At 38.0% G+C, this 21,951-nt stretch overlaps 2 protein-coding genes across 4 annotated transcripts; both read left to right on the plus strand.

Annotated features, from left to right (window-relative positions):
• Nucleotides 1-12,594: 12,594 nt before the first annotated feature.
• LOC120777488 (probable cytochrome P450 12e1, mitochondrial) lies at nucleotides 12,595-15,302 on the plus strand. 2 transcript variants are annotated; one of them, XM_040108833.1, is made up of 6 exons: nucleotides 12,595-12,800; nucleotides 12,881-12,980; nucleotides 13,496-13,742; nucleotides 13,818-13,934; nucleotides 14,007-14,457; nucleotides 14,524-15,302. In XM_040108833.1, exons 1-6 carry the CDS (start codon nucleotides 12,705-12,707, stop codon nucleotides 15,109-15,111), a joined length of 1,599 nt encoding a protein of 532 aa, XP_039964767.1. In that variant the 5' UTR covers nucleotides 12,595-12,704; the 3' UTR covers nucleotides 15,112-15,302. The 2 variants fall into 2 exon arrangements, with proteins under 2 accessions (XP_039964767.1, XP_039964776.1); XM_040108842.1 differs by lacking the exons at nucleotides 12,595-12,800; nucleotides 12,881-12,980 and adding an exon at nucleotides 13,185-13,253.
• Nucleotides 15,303-17,524: 2,222 nt separating this feature from the next.
• Nucleotides 17,525-19,939, plus strand: LOC120777470 (probable cytochrome P450 12e1, mitochondrial). Of its 2 annotated transcripts, XM_040108808.1 has the most exons (7): nucleotides 17,525-17,594; nucleotides 17,661-17,772; nucleotides 17,889-17,994; nucleotides 18,129-18,375; nucleotides 18,442-18,558; nucleotides 18,619-19,069; nucleotides 19,141-19,939. In XM_040108808.1, exons 2-7 carry the CDS (start codon nucleotides 17,674-17,676, stop codon nucleotides 19,720-19,722), a joined length of 1,602 nt encoding a protein of 533 aa, XP_039964742.1. In that variant the 5' UTR covers nucleotides 17,525-17,594; nucleotides 17,661-17,673; the 3' UTR covers nucleotides 19,723-19,939. The 2 variants fall into 2 exon arrangements, with proteins under 2 accessions (XP_039964742.1, XP_039964732.1); XM_040108798.1 differs by having other exon boundaries at nucleotides 17,546-17,772.
• The last annotated feature ends 2,012 nt before the right edge of the window (nucleotides 19,940-21,951 follow it).

Below are 21,951 nucleotides of genomic sequence, written 5' to 3' on the forward strand. Positions count from 1 at the left end.
TTTTAAAGAATTGTAACAATTGGTTGAATAAATTTTTTTAAATCGACTCAATCATATAATATAATGATTTCAATTTTTCTAAGAAACCTTATGCTGAAGTTTATGAGTCATAAATAGTAAATATACATATGTATACAAGTATATAAACTTGTTTGGATTCCGATTCTCTGGTTAACGTTATACACCTTAAGGCTTCCCTGTTCGGTTGCACCCGAACTTAACCTTTCCTTACTTGTTTGATATAACTTCATTTGAGTTCCATACATGCGACTGTACAACTATTGCATTCGACTAACATACATCTTAAGACCCGAACACTTTTTGTTATGGTGTGGAGAATTAACTTTAAAATCTCAGTTTCGTGATTTCATGTTACTAATTGAAATGTAGTATTCAGACTATTGTGTTTTTTCTCTGAGGAACCAATATAAATCTTACGTTCAACATAAATATTGTGTAAATCATGTGAGACTGCTATAAGGTTAGGCTAAACAAGAACCCAGACATATGCCATTTGCTATACCAATGGTTTTGACCGAACCAATGGATCACGCAAGTGATTGTTATTTTCATTTGACTCAAACAGACAAGCAAGCCCAAACACACTACCCCGTATACAAACAGTCTTCGGCAAACATGCCTATCCCATATAGTGCCGAACTGTCTGTGCCAAAGCCTCCAAATCGATGAGAGCATCTGGATTCTACTCCGGAACTCGTTCTAAATCAGCACCAAGAGGCAAAAATTAAAGAGGGAATTATTTTTGGTTCACAAATACGGTAACTGATTTTTCTTTTTTTTTCCAGAAAATTTGGCGAGAGGTTCCATCAGGACATTTCCTTAAAGGAGAAGCGCTATCAACGGAAATGACCCTAGTATATTCAAAATTTGACATGAATTTTCATTTGACAAAAAAAAATTAAAAATTTAGTTTCCTTGTTAGGAAAGACAAGGAAGGAAGCTAGTATTACGCCGAAAATGGTTATATTGGTAAATATGTGGTAGGTCAAAGTCCGGAAAAATTTCAACCGTTTTTGGATTAAATTAAATTGTGATAAAGAACCGATTGAAGGACGGAGATTCCCATACTTAGTGTCAGAGTTAGGAGATAATATCATCTCACACACCTCATTTTGTAATTATGGTGTCATTATGCAGAGAGTTATTAAATTTTAAATAATGATATGGCAGAATATTCTCAAACAATATCAGATACATACCTTTAACACTTTTTAAAGCGGAGCCAAGCTATGGGAAGTTTCAAAGCTTAACTGGTGAATATAGAGAGACAGGCTGATAACTCTATTTATTCAAAAGAACAATCAAAACAAAGACCTAACGACCAGCTTAAAATTCTAGTTTTGCTTTGCGCTTCAGTTGAGAGATAGTTAGATGTAATACCTTGAGTACCCCGCTCACTACTTTCCATATTGCCCTCAGGACAGTTAGGAACACACAATCGCAATCTACTTCTAAATCACCGAAATTCTTATTCGTGTCATTTCTAATATGGCAGCTTCATGACATGTACAATGGGCGTTGCAACAACAGGCCTACACGCCCACCAAAACATCTCAAGCTGTGCGGTCTTGTTGCTGCAGTCCACTAAAGTCCGATTGCCAAACTCTTTTGAAATGACATTTTGGGAAACACCTTCCTCGAGCATAGTAGCAGCAGCAAGTGACACGTGACAAGAGAAGTCATTTACGAGTACTCCTCTACATGCACATATGTGAATGTGAAGGTGAGTGCGTATGTATGTCCGTGCACATGTGCCTTGTGGGTGTAGCGGTGAGGCAACAACACTAATGACATTATGCTGATGAGCCGCTTCGACAAGCAAGTCTCATTATCCTAGCAAGACATTCACTACGAAATGGCGTACACGCCGTACCGGCCTTACGGGTCAGACCTTGTAGAGTAGGTGGCAATTGCGTTGCCCTTGCAACTTTGCATAATGCAATAATACAATATGAGTGGTAATAGCTGTCGGCCTGTGTAGCGTTACCTAAGTTCCATGTTTCAGCTTTGGAAATTCGCTCAACTCTAGCCAGGCGAAAACACAGCACACACAGTTGAGAAGCTAATAATGCTGCCTGCCACAGACACTGGCTAACGACCGCAACTACAATTGCTTTGCTGCTAAATAAGATGTTGGCAATTTGGTAATTTCATTGAAGCCGCCTTTGATATTCGTAGCGCACTCCGTTGACACTTAATTTGGTTACGTGTTGGTGCCACCTACAAGAAACGCAACCGAATTTCGATTGTCGTTGCTACGCCGCAATTCGCCAATACAAAGCCGAACGCAATACAAAGTGCGCCCAGTGTGAGCCTTCTTTGTGACTGACATTGTGACACTGCTGACATCGGTACGAGTATAGCAATCAAGTGCACGTATCGTGGCTTATTCAGAAGTAGCTGGGAACTAATGTCATAAATGCATGGCATATGAGTGGATTTTGAGGTAAACCAATATTTGTGAGCTTATAAATTAAAAAAACACAAACCCATTGAAGGATATACTATGTTTCTAGCGTAAATAAGTCCTAAACACTCTCCTCAATCTATGAAAAAGCCCGACGTCCTGTTTTCTGTTCAGAATTTTGTAATTTGTGTACCCTAAATCGAGTATATTAAGTTTACCACGAAGTTTATAACACTCAGAAGAAAACATCGGAGACCTTATAAAGTACATATACAAGTAAAGAAGAGCTGGTTCGATTTAGGCAAGTCTGCCTACCTGTCTGTACCTACACGAACTAGTAAATTAGTCTATGAGATGTGAACCTGAAATTCTGTTTATGTCCTTTTCTCCCCAAAAAGCTCCTCGTTTGTTGCCAATGTCAAGGAGCATAAAAATGCAGCAAAACCTTTCTTTCGAACATTCCTAAGGCCGACTCATCATAAGATGTCATTTTCCATGCCTCCGCACCATATAGCAGGAGAGGTGTAATAAAGGATTTTGTTTGTCGAGAGAGGACTTTACTTTTCAATTGTCTACTCAATCCAAAGTAACGCCTGTTCTTCTTCTTATTTATTGGCGTAGACACCGCTTACGCGATTATAGCCGAGTTAACAACAGCGCGCCAGTCGTTTCTTCTTTTCGCTACGTGGCGCCAATTGGATATTCCAAGCGAAGCCAGGTCCTTCTCCACCTGGTCCTTCCAACGGAGTAGAGGTCTTCCTCTTCCTTATATTTCCCCGCCGGGTACTGCGTCGAATACTTTCAGAGCTGAAGTGTTTTCGTCCATTCGGACAACATGACTTAGCCAGCGCAGCCGCTGCCTTTTAATTCGCTGAACTATGTCAATGTCGTCATATATCTCATAAAGCTCATCGTTCCATCGAATGTGATATTCGCCGTGGCCAACGCGCAAAGGACCATCTAACGCAGAACTTTGTTGTTATCGTCCAAGCCATATAGCAGGACGGGAATTATGAGTGACTTACAGAGTTTGGTTTTTGTTCGTCGAGAGAGAACTTTTCTTCTCAATTGCCTACTCAGTCCGAGGTAGCTCCTGTTGGCAAGAGTTACCCTGCGTTGGATTTCCAGGCTGACATTGTTGGTGGTGTTTACACTGATTCCAAGATAGACAATATATACCTCAGTACCTTTCGTCGATAGATAGGTAATGCACTTCAGAAATTATGCCATTGATCGATAACTAGCCTGAGCTAGTACAACGAAATTTAGTTCTTTCTGGATCAGCCATTTTAAATATTAAGATTCTATGTGTTTTGCCTCCTCTTTGTCGGAGAGAGGGAAAAACGGAAAAATGTTTTGGAGTGATTCCACAGACGGACATGGCTAAAATGGCTAAATCCGCTTTGCTTGTCCCGCTGATCATTTAGATATATGTACATATAATTTATATGGTCGCCGACGTTTCTTTCCGGGTGGCTCAAACTTCGTGTCAAAGTGAATATACCCTGCCTCTTAGTTCAGTACACAGCAAAATAGATTTATAAAAAGTACTAATACCTTAAAGTCTCGATTTAATAAGTTTTCTTCAAATTTAAATTTCAAACTTTTTCAACCGAGTGCAAGAGAATCAATTGAAATATATATATCACTTAATAATTCGGTTGGCTGCGCCGGTCACCTGTATGCCAAATGCGAACAGAGGAAAGCGGGTCGGCATCATTAGTGCAGCGCCACAGAAATTTTGATGTGAAACCGTTAGTCACAACACATCGGTATCGGTTTCGGTATCTGTGAACATTTCAAACCAAATAATGAATTCCATTTATTGTGTTTGTCTGCCGGCACGACGCTTCTTTCACAACGAATTCTAGCAATTCTATTTGCTGCACTTCCTCTAAGTTTTCTACTTGTTACTTCCTTGCCGGTTGCTATCGCATTCATTCATTTATGCAATGAATTTCCGTTGCATACAAACTGTCTTTCACCTTCAATGTGGCCCCATCTTCACATACCACCGCTAGGCCCTTCTCACCATCTCTAAGTGCTAGAGTCGTCAAAATGTCGTTTTGCTCTGTGTCAGTTCGTATCGCTACGCTCTGATTTTCTACAAATCTACTTACTGCTCGTTTGCTTATATTTAACAACAAAACTTCGTCTTCTAGTACCACTATTACTGCATCTTCCGTTCACTGTTCTCTTTGCCTCTTACCTCAGTGCGCTTCATAAAGGAGACATTTCTTGCACTTTTGTGCCAATTTAAATGGCGCAAATTGAAGCAGCGCCGAGGCGAACATACAGAGATAGATACATAGATGGAAATAGCAAGGTACTGCTCGGTAAAATTGACAATTCAGTTCAGTTCGAAGCCGTTCACGTGGAAATGGAAAAGTTTTAATAATGCAACAAGCAGCAAAATAAAATACAGGACATACCAAGAGCAGGACATGCGATAAGACAAGCGAGGCAAGGCGAGCAAACATCAAATCAGCCAAAGAAAATAAAATTAAACTGAGAAAATGCAATTGCACAAGGACATACCTGATAAATTCTAATGCGAGAAAATACATAAAATAGTTCTGCCAATAAGAGTGGAAAATGAATTATTTATAGAACGATGGACTCGTTTGCCTTTTCCAAATGATTGGCCATTTGTAAAGCATACTACAAAAATTGGTCAAATTATCAAACGTTTTAGTTTAATACAGCGCCTCAATTCCAAATACTGTCCTCAGCTTTAAGGGGCTATATACAGTTAGAAGGCCAAAAAACCGAATTTTCCAAAACTTTTCTGAGAAAACTTTTAAATGTATTGATTCAGAAATTTGTAGACTTATTATGATATCTTATGACAGTATTTTAAGACTTTATTAGTAAAAATATTTATTTGGAAAGGAATTACCGCTCATTGCCGGGAGCTCCTCTCAAAACAAATATTTTGCGGTGACCACGATGTATCTGGTCTGGATGCTCTGATATTAAAAACCCAAACAGATTTCGTTAAAATAATGTTAAATGTAGAAAATAATCTAAGGAATAAGCAACATGAAATTTTTTGACAAAATGGCGGTTTCTCAAAAAAAATCGATTTATGACCAAAATTGCGGTCTAAAATTCTTTATAAAAAATGCTGTGCGATGAGAAAAAATCTTCCTTCAATTACTAAAAAAATATATTTAAGAAGTTCGTATTAAAATTTGAGACTAATCGGTTTAGTCGCTTTCGAGTAATGTTGGTCACCGACTTTGAAAACACTATTTTGAGAAAAACTCATTTAAAGTTTGGAATGCACTTCCAACCACTCTGAAACGCCTTTTCAAATTTGCGTGTAACTTCGAAAGCATTTACCGGTATTCTTAAATACAATATGTACATTCAGAAAATAAATTTAAAAGATCAATTTTTTGGAAATTCTAACTGAACATAATCCCTTAAAGTCATATTGTGTGTACATATGCATATGTGCATATAAAACCAATTAACACTACAGCTACTACCAAACTGCTTGGTAGATCGTGCTATTGTACACGATCAGTTGAGGTGTTGCCTACTTTTAGGCATATGTGTGTTGCCCGTTCTCAGGTTGCACTGTACTGTCGTAATAATCTATTTAATGTCGTAATTGAAACAAAGAACGTATATCTGGTAATTATATTTAAAAACTTTCTTCGGTCAAGTTACCGTTGTGGCTGGCTTGAATAAATTCCAGAATAACGGCCCAATTTTCGACCACTTTTTGCAGCAATTGGGGCCGTACGTTAGCAATAATGGACCGAATATTCTCTTCTTAGGTGTGTGTTGCACCAGAGAAGGTGAAGACATGCCACGTTCTTGACGACCTTCCAGCTCTTCACCTGATGAAAATATTAAAAAAGTGAAGGATGTGGTGCTCGAAAATCATACGGCAAGTGTTAGAGAGCTGGAAAGACAGTGCAACATCTCTCTCAAGTCCGTTCGAATTATTTTGGTGGATATTTTGGGTATGAAACGCTTTCTCGCTCACTCGTCCCCATAAAGCTGACTTATTTTCAAATATAGTAAGATTTTAAACGAATTTAAAACCAAAAACGATTTGGCTCCGTGTGATTTTTTCTTGTTTTAGAAACTGTTGTTCAGTCAATCGAAGCGATAAAACAAAATTCGATGAAGGAGAGAACGTGACCGCCATCAAAAAAGTGCTATTAAAAAGTGTTTCGAGGACTGGAAAATTCGTGAACATAAGTGTATATATTGAAGAATAATTAAATATCATACGTTTTATTTACAATTTCCGGGTACTTTTTGTCACAATGTAAGAGAAAGATTGCAAACTTAATGTCTAAATATTGGGTTATATTAAGACTAACATTGTAATAGGTAATACCTCTCCATCACCAAAAGCTTTAACGTTCGAAACCATTGCAGTGTTACCTCGAGCACATTTGGCTGTCATCATCGTAGTAGCTATACTCACTCTTGAGTAGTACAAAAGGGAAAACTAGCCCACCACCATCAGGTTTTCGTGATCCTCGTGCAATGAGGCTAAAATATTGATATTCTCAAAGTTGCCTGGAGGAAGAAAGTGAAAACTTCTCAACACTTCCTCTTTGAATGACCAACTGTCGATGGTATTAAGTTAAATGGTTATTAACTGCCTCAACAAATTTGTTGTGGGGACTTCGATGATAAGTGAGGGTCGTTTGAAACGAAGTGAAGTTATTGCGTTTTAAGTATCAGTATGTTTGTGTTATCGGTGCGAAAATAAACTTCAAACAAAAAGCCAACATTAAATTTTGTTTTAAGATTAGTAAAACTTTTACCAAAACCTCTCAATTGATGAAACAACTTTATGATTTATCCTATCCCGTAGCAGAGTGCACGAGTGGTTTCAACGTTTTCAAAGTGGTCGTGAAGACATAAATGACGATCAACATGTGGGCCAATCAAAATCCGTGATCACCGGAAATTCCATCGAAACTGTGCGTGAATTTATCAAAAATCGGCAGAAATCATTGAAACTCATCGAAATGGAATTGAATTTTGACCGAACATTTGGGCTTACGAAAGGTGTGTGCACGGTTTGTTCCGCTCAAATTGACTGACGACCGAAAATTGCTCAGAATCCAACATTTAAAATTTTAACCATTGACCACTCCCCGTTTTCACCTTATATGGCACCGTGTTACTTCTTCCTTTTCGAAAAAATGCATTTGCCCAAGAAAGGAAGGCGATATGCAGACGTAGAGGCCATTCAAAAGGCTTGCACCGGCATACTGGTGGCCATACCGGCCAACGAGCTAAAACACTCGTTCGACCGTGCAAACAGACGTATTGAAGCAGAAGAATACTATTTTGAAAAAAAATAAATTGATTTTGCCGAAAAAACCATTTGTTCTGTTTTTTTTTAAGTCCTGTTTACTTTCGAACGCAACTTGTATGTATATAAAACTAAAGGACAAGAGTATTTGAGATATTAAATTTTACGCACGTTTTATTCTCCGAAATTCGGCATGTATTATTATCCAAACCAACGGCATAATGTCTGAAGACATTTCTTAGATGGAACCACTGTAACATCAAGCTTACATACAAACCGAACGTTCAAACTAAAGCTTCTGTATGGAAAGTGTTTTTATTTCAGAAGATCGGAGTACTATAAACCTACCATAGAAACTCAGCTATCAAAATCAAGTTCGTATAAGGAAAACTTGAGTCGGTGAAGAGGACTTTACATATCTTCAGTTCACCTGAAATTTACGCTTTTCCTTGTTTTTTTTTAGTTTTCAAATAAAATGCCTTTTCAAAAAATTTACGAACCCACCATTTTTTCTGATTCTTAAGTGCATAAAACCCCTTAAGTCGTCTGATTTTCTCTTGGAATCAAGAAGGCGTTTATCGAGATTTTATTTTAGCTTCATCTAAGACTAGTGAAAACTCTCAGCAATTTTAGTAAAGTTCAATAGGAAATTCGCTTAAAAAACCTTAAAAAGCGATTACTAGAAATCTTTAAAACAAAATTAGCAACTTAGCTTCTTTGATCATAAGCTTTTACGATTTCTTTGAACTATAATAACCGCATAAGTGAGAATAAAATGCACCCAATGGTCATTGCTTGGCAACAGTCGAAAGTATGTTAAAAATTTATTAACTTAATCGTTAAACTTTTGTGTGTGCAATTTTCTTTTATTTTTCTTTACTAAACACTTATGTTTGTATACAGTTTCGGAGCCAACTTCGGTATGCCGCACATTGTTTACCTTTTATGGTTGCAGCTACGCTCATTGTTAACCTCAATCCAGCGCCAAGATGGTTCATGTTGTACGTCTGTCAATGACACTTTCCGCTTTCGCACTTCAAAACCGACTGACTGACACTACAATACGCTGTGCATCATTGAAAATAAAATAATAATAGAAAATACCGGCAGCCAGTCAAGTGAGGGACGCACAAATAAGCAAGCAACAAAGCCAAACAAAATTGACAATAACAGCAGCAAGAAAATTACTTGAGTGACACTTGAAATGAAAATTATCCCTGCAACAAGGACACGTACGAGCGAAAATCACCGAGCAGACGCATACTAAATGCCACAACATTCCTGGCTGCTGGCTAAAAGTAATGCGAACAAAAACATTAACCACACAAACACACACAGACGAATAAGCAAAAAATCTAAGCACAAAAATAACAAGCAATTTTCTTATGCACTCACGTGTGGCAGCAATTCACGAACTCACGAACAACTCGAGAGTTGTGTGCGAACACGCAGCGCACACAATGCCCGTGGAGTGCCACTTCAGCGGCCACCCTCCACGACATTCATCAACGCCCGCTTTTCGACTGGGTGGATATGTGTAGCTTTATCCCAGCCGATGCTTGTTGGTACATATGCATGTGTGTGTGTGTGTGGGGAAAAGCACATCCTTGTGTTTATTTTGACTGCACACAAATTTTGTTATTCGTTTGTTGACACTAAATCGCATGTTAAGTGTAATTTTTACCTCAATCAAAGCACTCTCTTTTGGTATTTCGAGTGGAATCCTTTACACTGCTATTATTTGCTACACACATACACACATATACTCATACACGTGTTATCGTGGATTAAAGCGCACATGTATTAATACTTGATGAGAAATACATTCTGAACACTTGGGCATATCGTTCGGCTTTAATAGATGTGGTCAACAAAAAATGATACACGCAAAAGAGACGACTATCTAGAACCTAGGAGCTAAATATTTTAAAGACTCTTAACCATATACGTCCATAATTTTGCGATTTTGTGAAAAGAGTCTAAGAAGAGGTTCATTAATATCACTTGCCATTAGAAGGAGTGTTTTATATCTTTATATCTGACGTACGTATGGCTTCTTCTTCAAACAAAACTTGACATCTTAGTGGTGGTGGAATCTTTTAGCCGGACTTTTCTCGGAACTAAGAGCACAAGATAATGGAGTAGCAGTCTAGCTATAATGTCAAGTGATGAAACGAAGAATAACTCGTAGGTAGGTGGGTAATAGTGTGTTCAAACCATTTGGTGTCCTCAATGAAACTTCTTATAAATACCTGTAGACATTAAATTTGTTGATGCCTGATGGATTCCCAGAGTTCAGACAGTGCTGGACCCTCACAGAGGAAATGTAAAACCATTTCCTCGAACCCTTATAGCATGCAACTGCGGCAAATATTGTTATAAGGCTTTCTTATTTTAAACAAATGTTCACCAATTGGCCAATGTCCCGTTAAGGTGGCTACAGGTCTACATACATACATTTTTATATAGTACTTTACCTGTACCTATTTAATAAGTCTTTAGTTCCTGCCTCGCTTATAGTTTTCTATCCATTCTGATCTATTTGTTCAAATTGTGTATTGATATCACTCAGGATCGCTCCTAGGCATGGTATTATCTTCACCTCGGATTCATCTAAAGACTCTCCTAGCTTGACCAACTCTTGTGCTTCTTAGTTACCGAAAATGTTCCTGTGGCCGGGTGCCATTATTGATAAATGGAGTCTACCTGCCGGGGAGCTTAAAGCTTTCCTTCGTTGAAAACGCCGACAATGCCGCCTTACTCTCTCCGTATATGTTAAATTTTTGTATCTTCCTGTAGTTTTTCAGCAAAAAGGCCTACTTTAGGGCCAGTAATTCGTCTTGGAAGCTGGGTTTGGTAGACAGAGAGAGAGCGAGAGATCTAGATCCCCGGAGTTACCCGCGTCTCTATGTTGAACTGGTTCAAATATTCTTTGGCATGAAATTCATATGGCGTTAAGTTCATAAATCTAACACCTGTTTTTTGCTAACATTATTTCTTAATATGATATCAATGTATACAAACACTTGCTGTGTATTTCGCACTACAACATCGAATTATTCTAAAAAATTTTTAGGATATTTTTGGAGTATAGATATTTAGAGGTAGTAGGACAGAGCTACCTCGATACACTTACCCCTGTGATGGTCTCACGTCATAAATACGTTTTCTGGAGGTTTGCAAGTTTGGCTGTGACGACGATGATGATACGATCTGGTGCGTTGACATCGTTAAAGACAACTTTATCATCTCTAAATGAGGAAGACTTTTGATTTTGCAATTCTTCGAACCAAACCAATATTTCGGCCTAGTAGAGTATTGATACTAATTATTACTACTTCAGGTGGACGATTGAAAATCAAGGACCCTTTCCGATATTAAATCTAAAATCAGGAGAATAAAATTTAATCACAAGGATTACAGTGTTTATGATACGTAAACTAGTTGAGCTTTGTGGTTATGTGTTAACAGAAGAGTTGTAGACCTTTTTATTTCCTACAACTTTGTCTTTTAACTTTCTTCCATACAGCTTTTCGTTTTTTCGGAAAACTTTGGAAAAATGAATGGCTCCGCCCGCTAATTGGTTTAATATATGTCTGTACATATGTATCTCCTAAACCATTTAAGCTACAAAAACCAAATTCGCTCATAAATCCCCAAAGCGACGCTATAAAAATTGATGAAATCGGAAGATAACCTCGCCCACTTCCCATATAACGGTACTAACGTGAGATCCAAGTAGAGGTAATTTTTTCAACAGCTTTTTTTGACAGATCTAGCAGCAAACTCGGACTTACGTATGGAACGGCTTGGTGCATTTTACATCAAGATCTTAAATTTAATGCGTACAAAATACAGCTTGTGAAGAACTGAAGCCGCTCGAGTTTCCCAAGCTATATCGCTTCGCTCTATGGGCTCTAGAAAAGTTCCACCGAGATCCGCCTTTTTCGAGCTAAATTTTTTTTAGCGGTCAGAACCATTTCTGGGTATATAAACAAGCAAAGTTGCCGCATTTAGCACGAAGGGCAACCTGAAGAGATTCAAGAGCTGTAATTTCATCCAAACAACGGTTTGGTGTGGTTTATGGGCCGGTGGCATCCTCGGTTCATATTTCTTCATGATGCCGGTGAGAACGTAACCATCAATGGCGACCCTTATCGCGCCATGATAACCAACTATGCGTTGCCTGAAATTTGAGCTCATAATCTCGGCGACAATTGGCTTTAACAAGACGGCGATGGAGTGAACACTTTGGTGAGCAGATAGTTTCACGTTTTTGGGTCGATCGATTGAGATCATCTTCAAAAAATAAATGCCTAAAATATTCTTTCGAATGATAATAAACATTTCGCAATAAATTTCAATTCTCTTGTTTGTTTTTTCTTAAAAAAAAAAGCAAGGAACCTCGAAATGGATCATCGTTTATAATTTTAGCTAACACGAGCTAAAATATAGTAATAAAACTAAGTTTGATTATTTCGCAACTAAGTATTTTAATATAACGTTTTTCCAGCACCTGAAGGAGTATCACGAGTTTTGATTCCTGCAAGTTGCAAGAGTATAAAATGCTCGGATATACCCGAACTTAGCCCTTTCTTACTTGTTTACCCTTAGAAACTTTCCTTCCACTTCTCCACCTCAAATCGCTATAAATTATTTTCCTTTCATTTTTCATTTGACAGTTTTTTTCTAGGCTGCCTCTTATCATTCTAAAATTCCTTAGGACAGCGGTTTTTAGACGGTGCAAAAACCAAGCGTAATCTCTATTTCTATCATTGTTGATAGACAGAATACAATGTGTGGGATTTTATATGTGCGCAGACTGATCGTGAGCAACTGCCGACAGTTTATTCATTGTGCCAAAGTTTGTAGAGGGGCGCAGACGTCCACGATCACTTTCTATTTTATTGCTCATCTAAAATTCGAACTTTCACATTTTAGTTACAATTGACAAAGTAAATTAATAAATAATCAAAGGCAAAGATGTTATCGAGGCATTTAAAGCAAATTGATCACATCGGTTGGCGGCATTTGAGCGTTTCAAGCGTACGGACTTTCGCAGTGCAAGTAGAGTCTAAGGTAGGAGTTATTAAATGCATAATATTTTCACATTTTTTAAATTTTTTAAATAATACATTGTATTACAACTAAATTTTTAGCAAAACAATGCGAGTGATGTGGACTTAGAGAAGGCGCGGCCGTATTCAGAAGTGCCTGGGCCAGGTAAACTCGAACTAATACGGTTATTCATGCCAGGAGGTAAGCGATTATCATTACTTAATCTTCACATTGTAAATATATATTATTTTAAAATTTCACTTGCTTATTTGTCTAATATCAATTGACACTCAATATTATTGATTTCATTCAAATTTGAAAATCTAGCGAACTAGGTTCCATCGGGTTTACTTATTTTGTAATATCGGACAATGTATTCGTATTATCACATTCGCGGATTTTACATGGCGATAAAAAGCTAGCTGGTCTCTGTAACACGTACTCAATTCGTGACGTCTCCCTTTCAGTTAAGTTGTAAGTTCATAGGCATTTCAATAACCACAGCTTTCTGCCATCTTACGATCCAAATTGAACCAAATGTTTTATAGAATAATTCAAAATGGTCCCTTTACTTAATATGTCCAACCACGGCAATTTTAATTTTGAGCCCCACTAGTTTATTGGACATTAGTTTTGGTTACATGAGACATTAGTTTGTAAGGATTTCGAAGCAGCATAAATTACACCTGTAATGACACTTCATCATTTGATTTCAGGTTTATTAGCCAAGAAACCATTTTTTGATGCCTTTCGTGAAATGGGCAAGACTTATGGAGAGCTTTTTCGGTTTCCCGGCATATTTGGCAAACCCGAAGTTATAGTCGATTTGAATCCCTCGGATTATTCGGTTATTTTTCGTAATGAAGGACCATTGCCTTATCGACGCGTTTTCGACACCTTCGTCTATCATCGTGAAAAACATCGTCCCGAATTCTTTCAGGGCGTCGACGGTATTATATCCACGTGAGTATCGCATCGCACACATATGTATGTATGTATATGGGGCTTTCATATATTCTTTTTAATATTTTACACCAGCTCTGGCGAAAAATGGGCGAAAATGCGTACGGCTGTGAATCCAATACTCATGCAACCGAAAAATGCCAAGCTGTACTTGAATACGCTATTGGATATTAATAACGAATTCCTAGAAAGGTAAATCGAACAAGTGTACGAAGTGAAAATTTTCAATAAGCTTAATTTTATTCATTTGTGCTCTTCTGGTAGAATACGGCACATACGCGATTCCAGGACAATGGAAGTGCCCGATGAATTCCACGACGATATCAATCGGCTTTCTTTTGAAGGCATCGCAGGCATTGCGCTGAATACACGACTCGGTTTAATACAAAAAAATCGTGATACTGTCGAAGGTAAAGAGATCATGAAGAGCATACGCAATTTCTTTTTACTCTTCGAAGAGCTAGAGGTTAAGCCCTCCATATGGAAGTATGTGAAAACACCGAAATTCTATGATATGATGAAGACTCTAGACTCAATGACGGACATCTGCAATAAGTACATTAACGAAGCGCTAATGCGCATTGAACACGATAGCGAGGGCAACCTTACATCGGCGCTGGGCAAAGAGAAGAGCGTGTTGGAGAAATTAGTGCGCGTGGATAAGAAATTTGCCGTAGTAATGGCGCTAGATATGATGATAGCTGGTATTGATACGGTAAGTGTGAGTCTTCAAATGTGAAAGGGTTTCCTATAACTTCGATACTTTTTTCCGCACCCGTAGACCGCCTCCACCTTGACAGGTATATTGTTATGCATTGCCAAGAATCCTGATAAACAACAAAAGCTATTTGAAGAACTTAAGCAAATATTGCCAGAGAAGGATTCACAGCTGACAACTCAAAATATGCAAAATCTGCCTTACCTGCGCGCCTGCATCAAAGAGGGCATACGCCGCTATCCTCTCTTCCCGGGTACGATGCGTCGTTTGCCCAACGATGTAGTGTTAAGCGGATATCGTATACCTGCCGGTACCGACATCTGCATCGGCGCTAATATGGTGATGCATGATGAACGTTATACGTCGCAGCCGGATAAATTCATGCCGGAGCGTTGGTTGCGTAACGATCGATCTGCCCAAGCTCTGGAGGCGCAAATTACGAATCCATTTTTGTATGTACCCTTCGGCTTTGGTCCACGCAGTTGTATGGGCAAGCGTATTGTCAATTTGGAGTTGGAAGTCACTTTGGCGTGTTTGGTGCGTAATTTCCAAATTGAATTTAATTATCCAACCGAAAATGCATTCGCAATGAAGTTCATCAGCGTGCCGCAAATACCGCTCAAATTCAAATTCATCGACAGAGGAGCGTAGTCTTGGACAGGAGAAACAATGAGAATTGAATATAGTTAACATATTTTTTCAAGCACCATATTAAGCTCACAATGTGATACGAGTACGTTTGTCAAATTTATTTTTACTTTCTTTATATACATGCCTGTGAAGTACAGCATCTATTGATTCCAAAACCTCAGAATATAACGCGCTTCCCCACAGAAAAGAAATAATCGATTTGAATAATTTTTTTCAGTGTAATACAAATATAGTTCAAAATTTGTAAAAAAATTAAGATAAAAGAATTTTTACAATAAAAGCATCACACTACAAAATCTTAGGAAAATTTTGTTTTGTAATCAATAAATTTAAAAACTGACGTGGAAACTCATTGTGGTGGAGAGGGTGAGAATGGCCAGTTGTACTCTCTACACATATAAGAAGATGCTAGGGTCAACTTGGGGTGCTGTCCATAAGCATTGGTGTTACACAGCGGTAGTCAAGACAATCTTGTGTTATAGTGCTTTGGAGTGATGGACCGCTGCCAGTAAAATATGCTACAGAAAATTTTTGGAGCGAATACCACGGCTGGCTTCTCTAAATATAACGGGAGCACTAAGAAGTATTTGAAAGGTTACTCAACCTGCCACCAATTCACATTGCAGTGGAAAGCTCCACAGCGAAATCAGGCTCACGATTGGAGGCGCTGGGTGAATTTTTCACAAGAACATTCGAAAATAGCTCGATAGGCAGGATAAAATAGACCACATATCTTCACGCTTTATCTGGAAGAGAAGGTTTTAAGTCACGCTGGTGGAGTCGGTGGATGGACGGACGGATTACTGATGTAAGAGCTTCACAGTTTACGGGACTTGATGAAGTTACAGAATTAGATATCAAGTATCTATTAAACTTGGCAAAAAGCGTGGACTTCCAAGTGAAAGTGGTTGCTTTAAGAATATTTCCGTTGGTCTACTAGCAATATAGTGATTATTGAGATTTGATTCGAAACTGTTGTTAAAGTCAATTTCCGGAATAGCCGTCAACGCGCATAGCGGTTCACGTTTTAAGTCTTCAAAACGGTGTCCTTTACGTGGTCGTTTCAGTTTTTCTGAATGACCAGAAGTTACACGAATCTAAGCTAAATCAGGCGAATGTGGTTGTTGCGTCACAATATTGGTTGAAAATTGGGCGAAAATCTCGAATCAATGCAGTATGCGACGGTGCATTATCGTGGTGCTAAAACCAAGAGTTGTCGGCCCATAATTCCGTCCTCTTTTCACGAAAAACTTAGCGGAAACAACGCATAACACTAAAATACTATTCTTGCTGACAGTTTGGCCTATCGGAAGGAATTCGGAATACACCACACCTAATCGAAGAAAGCATTCAACGTAACCTTCATTTCTAAACTGCTTTTGTGTGGTTTTCTTAGCTTCAACTCACCTATAACATGATATTCGGCCGATTGATTGTCTGTTTCCGGGTCGTAAGTATAGGTCTAAGACTCATCGACAGTAATAACACGTTTAATGACATCCTGGTAATCGGAAAGCATTGTTTTACCGAAGCTAACTCGACACTGTTTTTCGAAAAAAATTTGGTGATTTTGGAACTTTGATTCTTCCAATATTCCAATGCTGCGTGTAAGAACTCGGACTGTTAACCGTCGATCCTCAATAACCGATTCCTTTATTTTATTGATGTGTTGATTATCAGTAGATGTTGATGGTCGTCTTGGGGGGTGGGGGGGAGGTTATCGTCGTCAACGCGTGCTCGACCCTCTTTAAATAATTTGTGCCAATCAAAAACACTTGCTTGCGTCGAACAGTTATCACCGAAGGCTTTTCCAGTATTTTCGGCACCGAAAATTTGATTTCGCACAAAAAATTTAATGGAACTTCTTTGTGAAATAATTTCACTCATCATAAAAATCACCGAATGCCTCTTATGTACTTCAGGAAGACAAGCGTATACTAAACATTAATAATTATTTTGATGTGATATTTAGCACAGATGTCACTGACAGTTATACCAACCTACAAAAAATATGTTTTGGGTGAAATTTATATTAAAAGTTCTTACTATGTAAATGACTTACTTATGTAAATGATTTTGACTTTTGACACAATTGAGATTTACACTGTCGTATTTTTTAAGTAGGGTCAAATTTTAGAAAATCGATTCAGTAGTTTTGAAAGTTACCCCGCACAATCAACGTGACACCTAATATTTATAGATATGCATGTAAATTTAATTATTCTCTGCAAGCGGCGCCAATAAGTTCAAGCAGTATGGTGTAGGGTATTAAAGAGTGAAATTCATCGAATTCGAATTTAATCGATTTAATAATAAGAAAAAGCTCCAAACTAAACTTTCATAATGCAAGGCACGACGCAATGCGCATATTAAACTTCTATGCTGATTAGAATATGCACACCATTGAATAGCAAATTGGCGAATCAGTAAGCTTGCAAGTGCAGTAGCGATCGGTGCTACAGCTGTCTAGGAAAACGGGTTCGGTAGTTTCTATACATTACATATCAAATTTTTTAATTATTATTTGAAGTTTGATTAATTATTAACAGCAAAACACTTAAAATGTTATCGCGTCATCTGATCAAATACAATGCAATTGTCGGGTATACGTTGAGGTCAACGGCTTTAAGGGGGTATGCAACAGCTTTGGAACATACGCAGGTACAATTCGTTATTACATTGTTTTTACAACCACGCATATGTTTAATATAATCAGTAGTAGTTTAAAATAGTAAACAAGTTTATTTAGTATCTAATTATTTAAAATGACTTTGCAGATAAATGAGACAGCGTCTGCTACGAACGAATGGGAAAATGCACGTCCATATTCAGAGATGCCGGGACCGAGCAAGTTTGAAATGATTCGTGAATTTTTACCAGGAGGTTAGAAAGTGGACTTTATTTTGCTGTATTGGCAAGCAGGCCGAATTATTCCGTATCATTTAACCAAACTAAAAAATTAAATCTCGAATATTGTTTTTTTCACAAAACAATGCCTTCATTTATCATATTTTCAGGCGCGTTTTATAAGAAAACATTTATTGAAGGAATGACCAATATGACAAAAAAATATGGCAATGTCTATCGATTTCCCCCCATGTTTGGCAAACCAGAAATGGTTTTGGATCTTAATCCAAACGATTATCCAATAATATTTCGAAATGAGGGCATTTGGCCAGAACGGCGTTCTTTCGAAGCCTTCATTTATCATCGTAAGGTGCACAGAGAGGATTTCTTTCAAGGCGTCAGTGGACTACTGACAACGTAAATACTCTGCAAATAATGATTAAAAAGATGACTAACTTTACTTGTATATAAATATTTTTCTAGAACTGGCGAAGAATGGGCAAAAATACGTACCGCCGTTAATCCCGTTCTAATGCAACCCAAAAATGCCAAACTCTACTTAAACACTTTACTCGAAGTCAATGACGAATTTCTCGAAAGGTTAATAGAATATTTGTTATATTTTTTAACATCTTTAAGCCATAACCAAGTTTATTTTAGAATACGTCACATACGCGATCCTTTGACACTCGAAGTTCCCGATGACTTTCTTGATGATATTAATCGTCTCACCTTAGAGGGCGTGGTGGGCATCGCACTAAATACCCGTTTAGGAATGATACATAAAAATCGGGATAATCCAGATAGTAAACTATTTTTGAAAGAAATTCGAAATTTTTTTGAATTAACCGAAGAGGTAGAAATCAAGCCATCCATTTGGAAGATAATCAAAACACCGAAGTTCCGTCAACTGATGAAAACATTGGATTCGCTTACAGCGTTGTGCAATAAATATATTGATGAGGCGCTAAAGCGAATTGATTTGGATAGTGAGGGTAAATTCATCTCAGAGGAAAATAAGGAAAAGAGTGTTTTGGAGAAGCTATTGAAAATTGATCGCAGAATCGCTGTGGTTATGGCTTTAGATATGATGATGGCTGGCGTCGACACAGTAAGTTCAGCATAAATCTATCATGTGATTAAGAAAATATTTCAAATATTCTTTTGTCGTTGTTCTCACAGACAAGTTCCACCTTAACAGGCATATTATTTTGCATCGCCAAAAATCCGGACAAACAACAGAAACTATTCGAGGAACTCAAAAGCATTCTACCAAATAAGGACTCTCGCTTAACAATAGAGAATATGAACAATCTTCCCTATCTGCGCGCCTGCATTAAAGAGGGCATGCGCTATCATCCCATTATTGCCGGCACTATGCGTCGCCTGCCGAACGATGTTGTGCTGAGTGGATATCGCATACCGGCCGGTACTGATGTTTCGGTTAGCTCCAATTTGCTGTTACGCAATGAAAAATTTGTAGAAGAGCCAAATAAATATATTCCAGAGCGTTGGCTACGTAATGACACAGAGGGTAAAAAATATCAACTCAACAACCCTTTTCTATTTCTTCCATTCGGCTTCGGTCCACGTAGTTGCGTGGGCAAGCGAATTGTGGACCTGGAATTGGAGGTGACCGTGGCACGTTTGGTGCGCAATTTCATGATAGAATTCAATTATTCAACGGACAATGCGTTCGTACCGAAAATGGTATTCATACCAGCTATACCACTTAAATTCCGATTCGAAGAAAGAAAAGAGTGAAGAAACGGGTATTAACTGATAAAACAATTAGAGGCTCACAGGTTTATAAAAGTATAAAATGTTTATAAGTGGCAACAAAGAAAATTAGGTGCTGGGAATTATTGGCCGATAAGAGTTCTCAAGATATAAAAAACATGTATACTATATATAGTACTTATATACTTGTATAGTTGTGGGTTCACAAAATAGATTAAAAATATGCAAGCAAAAAAGAAAACAACGAAAACTTTATTGTTCAAGGTAGAGTTTAAGTTCTTTGGAATTGAAAAAAGAAAATGGTGGTATGTATTGGAAAATTTACGTCTGCTTCTTTAAAGAAGATGACAAGAATGGAGACCTAACCATAAAATAACTAGTTCTTAGTAAAGAGATAACGAGATAAAAGCATTCACAAGAACAGGAATAAAAAATTTGAGTTTCTGAGGAAAAGGTACCAATTATTATAATCAAATTTGCTAAGATATCTTTCATTCTGAGTGATGTGTACATATATATAACTTAAAGCAGAAACAACACTGAAATCAATTTATCTCAGAATATTGAGTAAATTGAACAGAGAGTCGTTAATCGATGTAATATTTAAATTAAATGAAGGCTGTGAAGCACACTATCTATGTCAAGCTAACTGGGTCGAATTTAACGAGAGCACCTTCACTGCACTACCAATTCCTATAGATGTAATCGTTGGCGAACGTCAAATCCACAAGGTGATCGCAGCTGCTACCGCTCACTTTATTCCGGCTGGAAGAATCGTGGAACTCCGCACAATTTCCCAGCCGAAGCAGTTGTTTTAGCTAATGAGCGCGACACCTTACGCCATGCTGATCCCCGAATAAGGGATCTCAATTTAGAGATAAGACAAATGGTAAAGCAACATATACGGACAAAATAGATAGAACATCTGCCTCTCCACCCACGTGAGTAAGCTTTAGACTATTGTCCAGGATTTGTGTAATTCGAAGAGACATTATGACCGAGTTGAAATATTCTCGGACCCAAAGAAGTGCACGAGCTATTTTAGCCGGCAATTTATACGGCACCTCTCGATAGACAACACACAACCCGTGAGTAGTTTCAGAGTCCATTGACCCAAGTGGAATTAACATGCTGATGCTAAAATCTATGCTCGACGGGAATAAGCTACTTCAACAAGGTCCTCAACCTGTCGCTGACCACTCATCAAATACCCGATGTGTGGAAAATCGGAAGAGTGGTCCCACTACTGAAACCTGGGAAATTCGCCAACAAAGTGGAGTCCTATCGTCCAATAGCTCTCTTTTTTCCAATAGTTAAGACACTTCAGGTCTTTCCCCCTTGCCGCCCCTCATGCACCACCTGAGTTAGATAAACCCAGATAGTTCATGGCCTCAACCAAAAATCACCCCGAGAGAAGACGATCCTCGTAGCGTTGGACTTATCAAAAGCCTTTGACACAATCAATCATACAACGCTACTTGGAAACATCGGAAAATCAACGCGACAGGTTTTACTTCATTTATACTCAGTTTAGTTTGACATTTCGTAATTAACATAGTTACTCCGAAACAAGATGGCCACCGATCCAGATTTTCGCAAAAAAGTTTCGTTAATATACAAAATTGTCGTATTTGGAATGATGATAAACCACAAGCCATTGTTGAAAAGCCTTTACATCTTTAAATAGTCACTATTTGACGTGTTCTTGGAACATACGGAATCATTGATTCACATTTCTTCTAAATTAAGGACAAACTTTATGTTACACAGAGCCATGATTAATGACTTTTTCTTACCTCAATTGAAGAATGTTGATGTGGACGACCTTTCGTTCTACCAAGACGGCGCTTTATGCGATACACCTAACGAAACAATAAATTTAGTGAATGAATCTTTTGGTGAAAGTTGAATTGTCTAGCAACATTTTTATACTCTTGCAGCATGTTGCTACAGAATATAACAGTTTTGTTCATCTAACGAGTTAGATATAGGGATCAGAATGATGGGACGAAATAAAATTCAAGTGACTGTTTGTATGTATGGCAAGTGATAACTTGAGTATAAATCGAGATAATCGTAATGAAACTTGGTACACGTGTGGCTTGACAAAACGAGTGAACGAGTTCGTAGAAGGGCGTAACTCTCAAGCCCTACAAGCTAACTACACAAATTCAAATAATGTTATTAATAACAAAAAGCTCTGATAAGAGCTTTCACAATGCATGGCGGAACGCAGTGCATGCTGATTAGAAT

This window comes from Bactrocera tryoni, chromosome 1, assembly GCF_016617805.1.
Source record: "Bactrocera tryoni isolate S06 chromosome 1, CSIRO_BtryS06_freeze2, whole genome shotgun sequence".
NCBI classification, from domain to species: Eukaryota; Metazoa; Arthropoda; class Insecta; order Diptera; family Tephritidae; genus Bactrocera; species Bactrocera tryoni.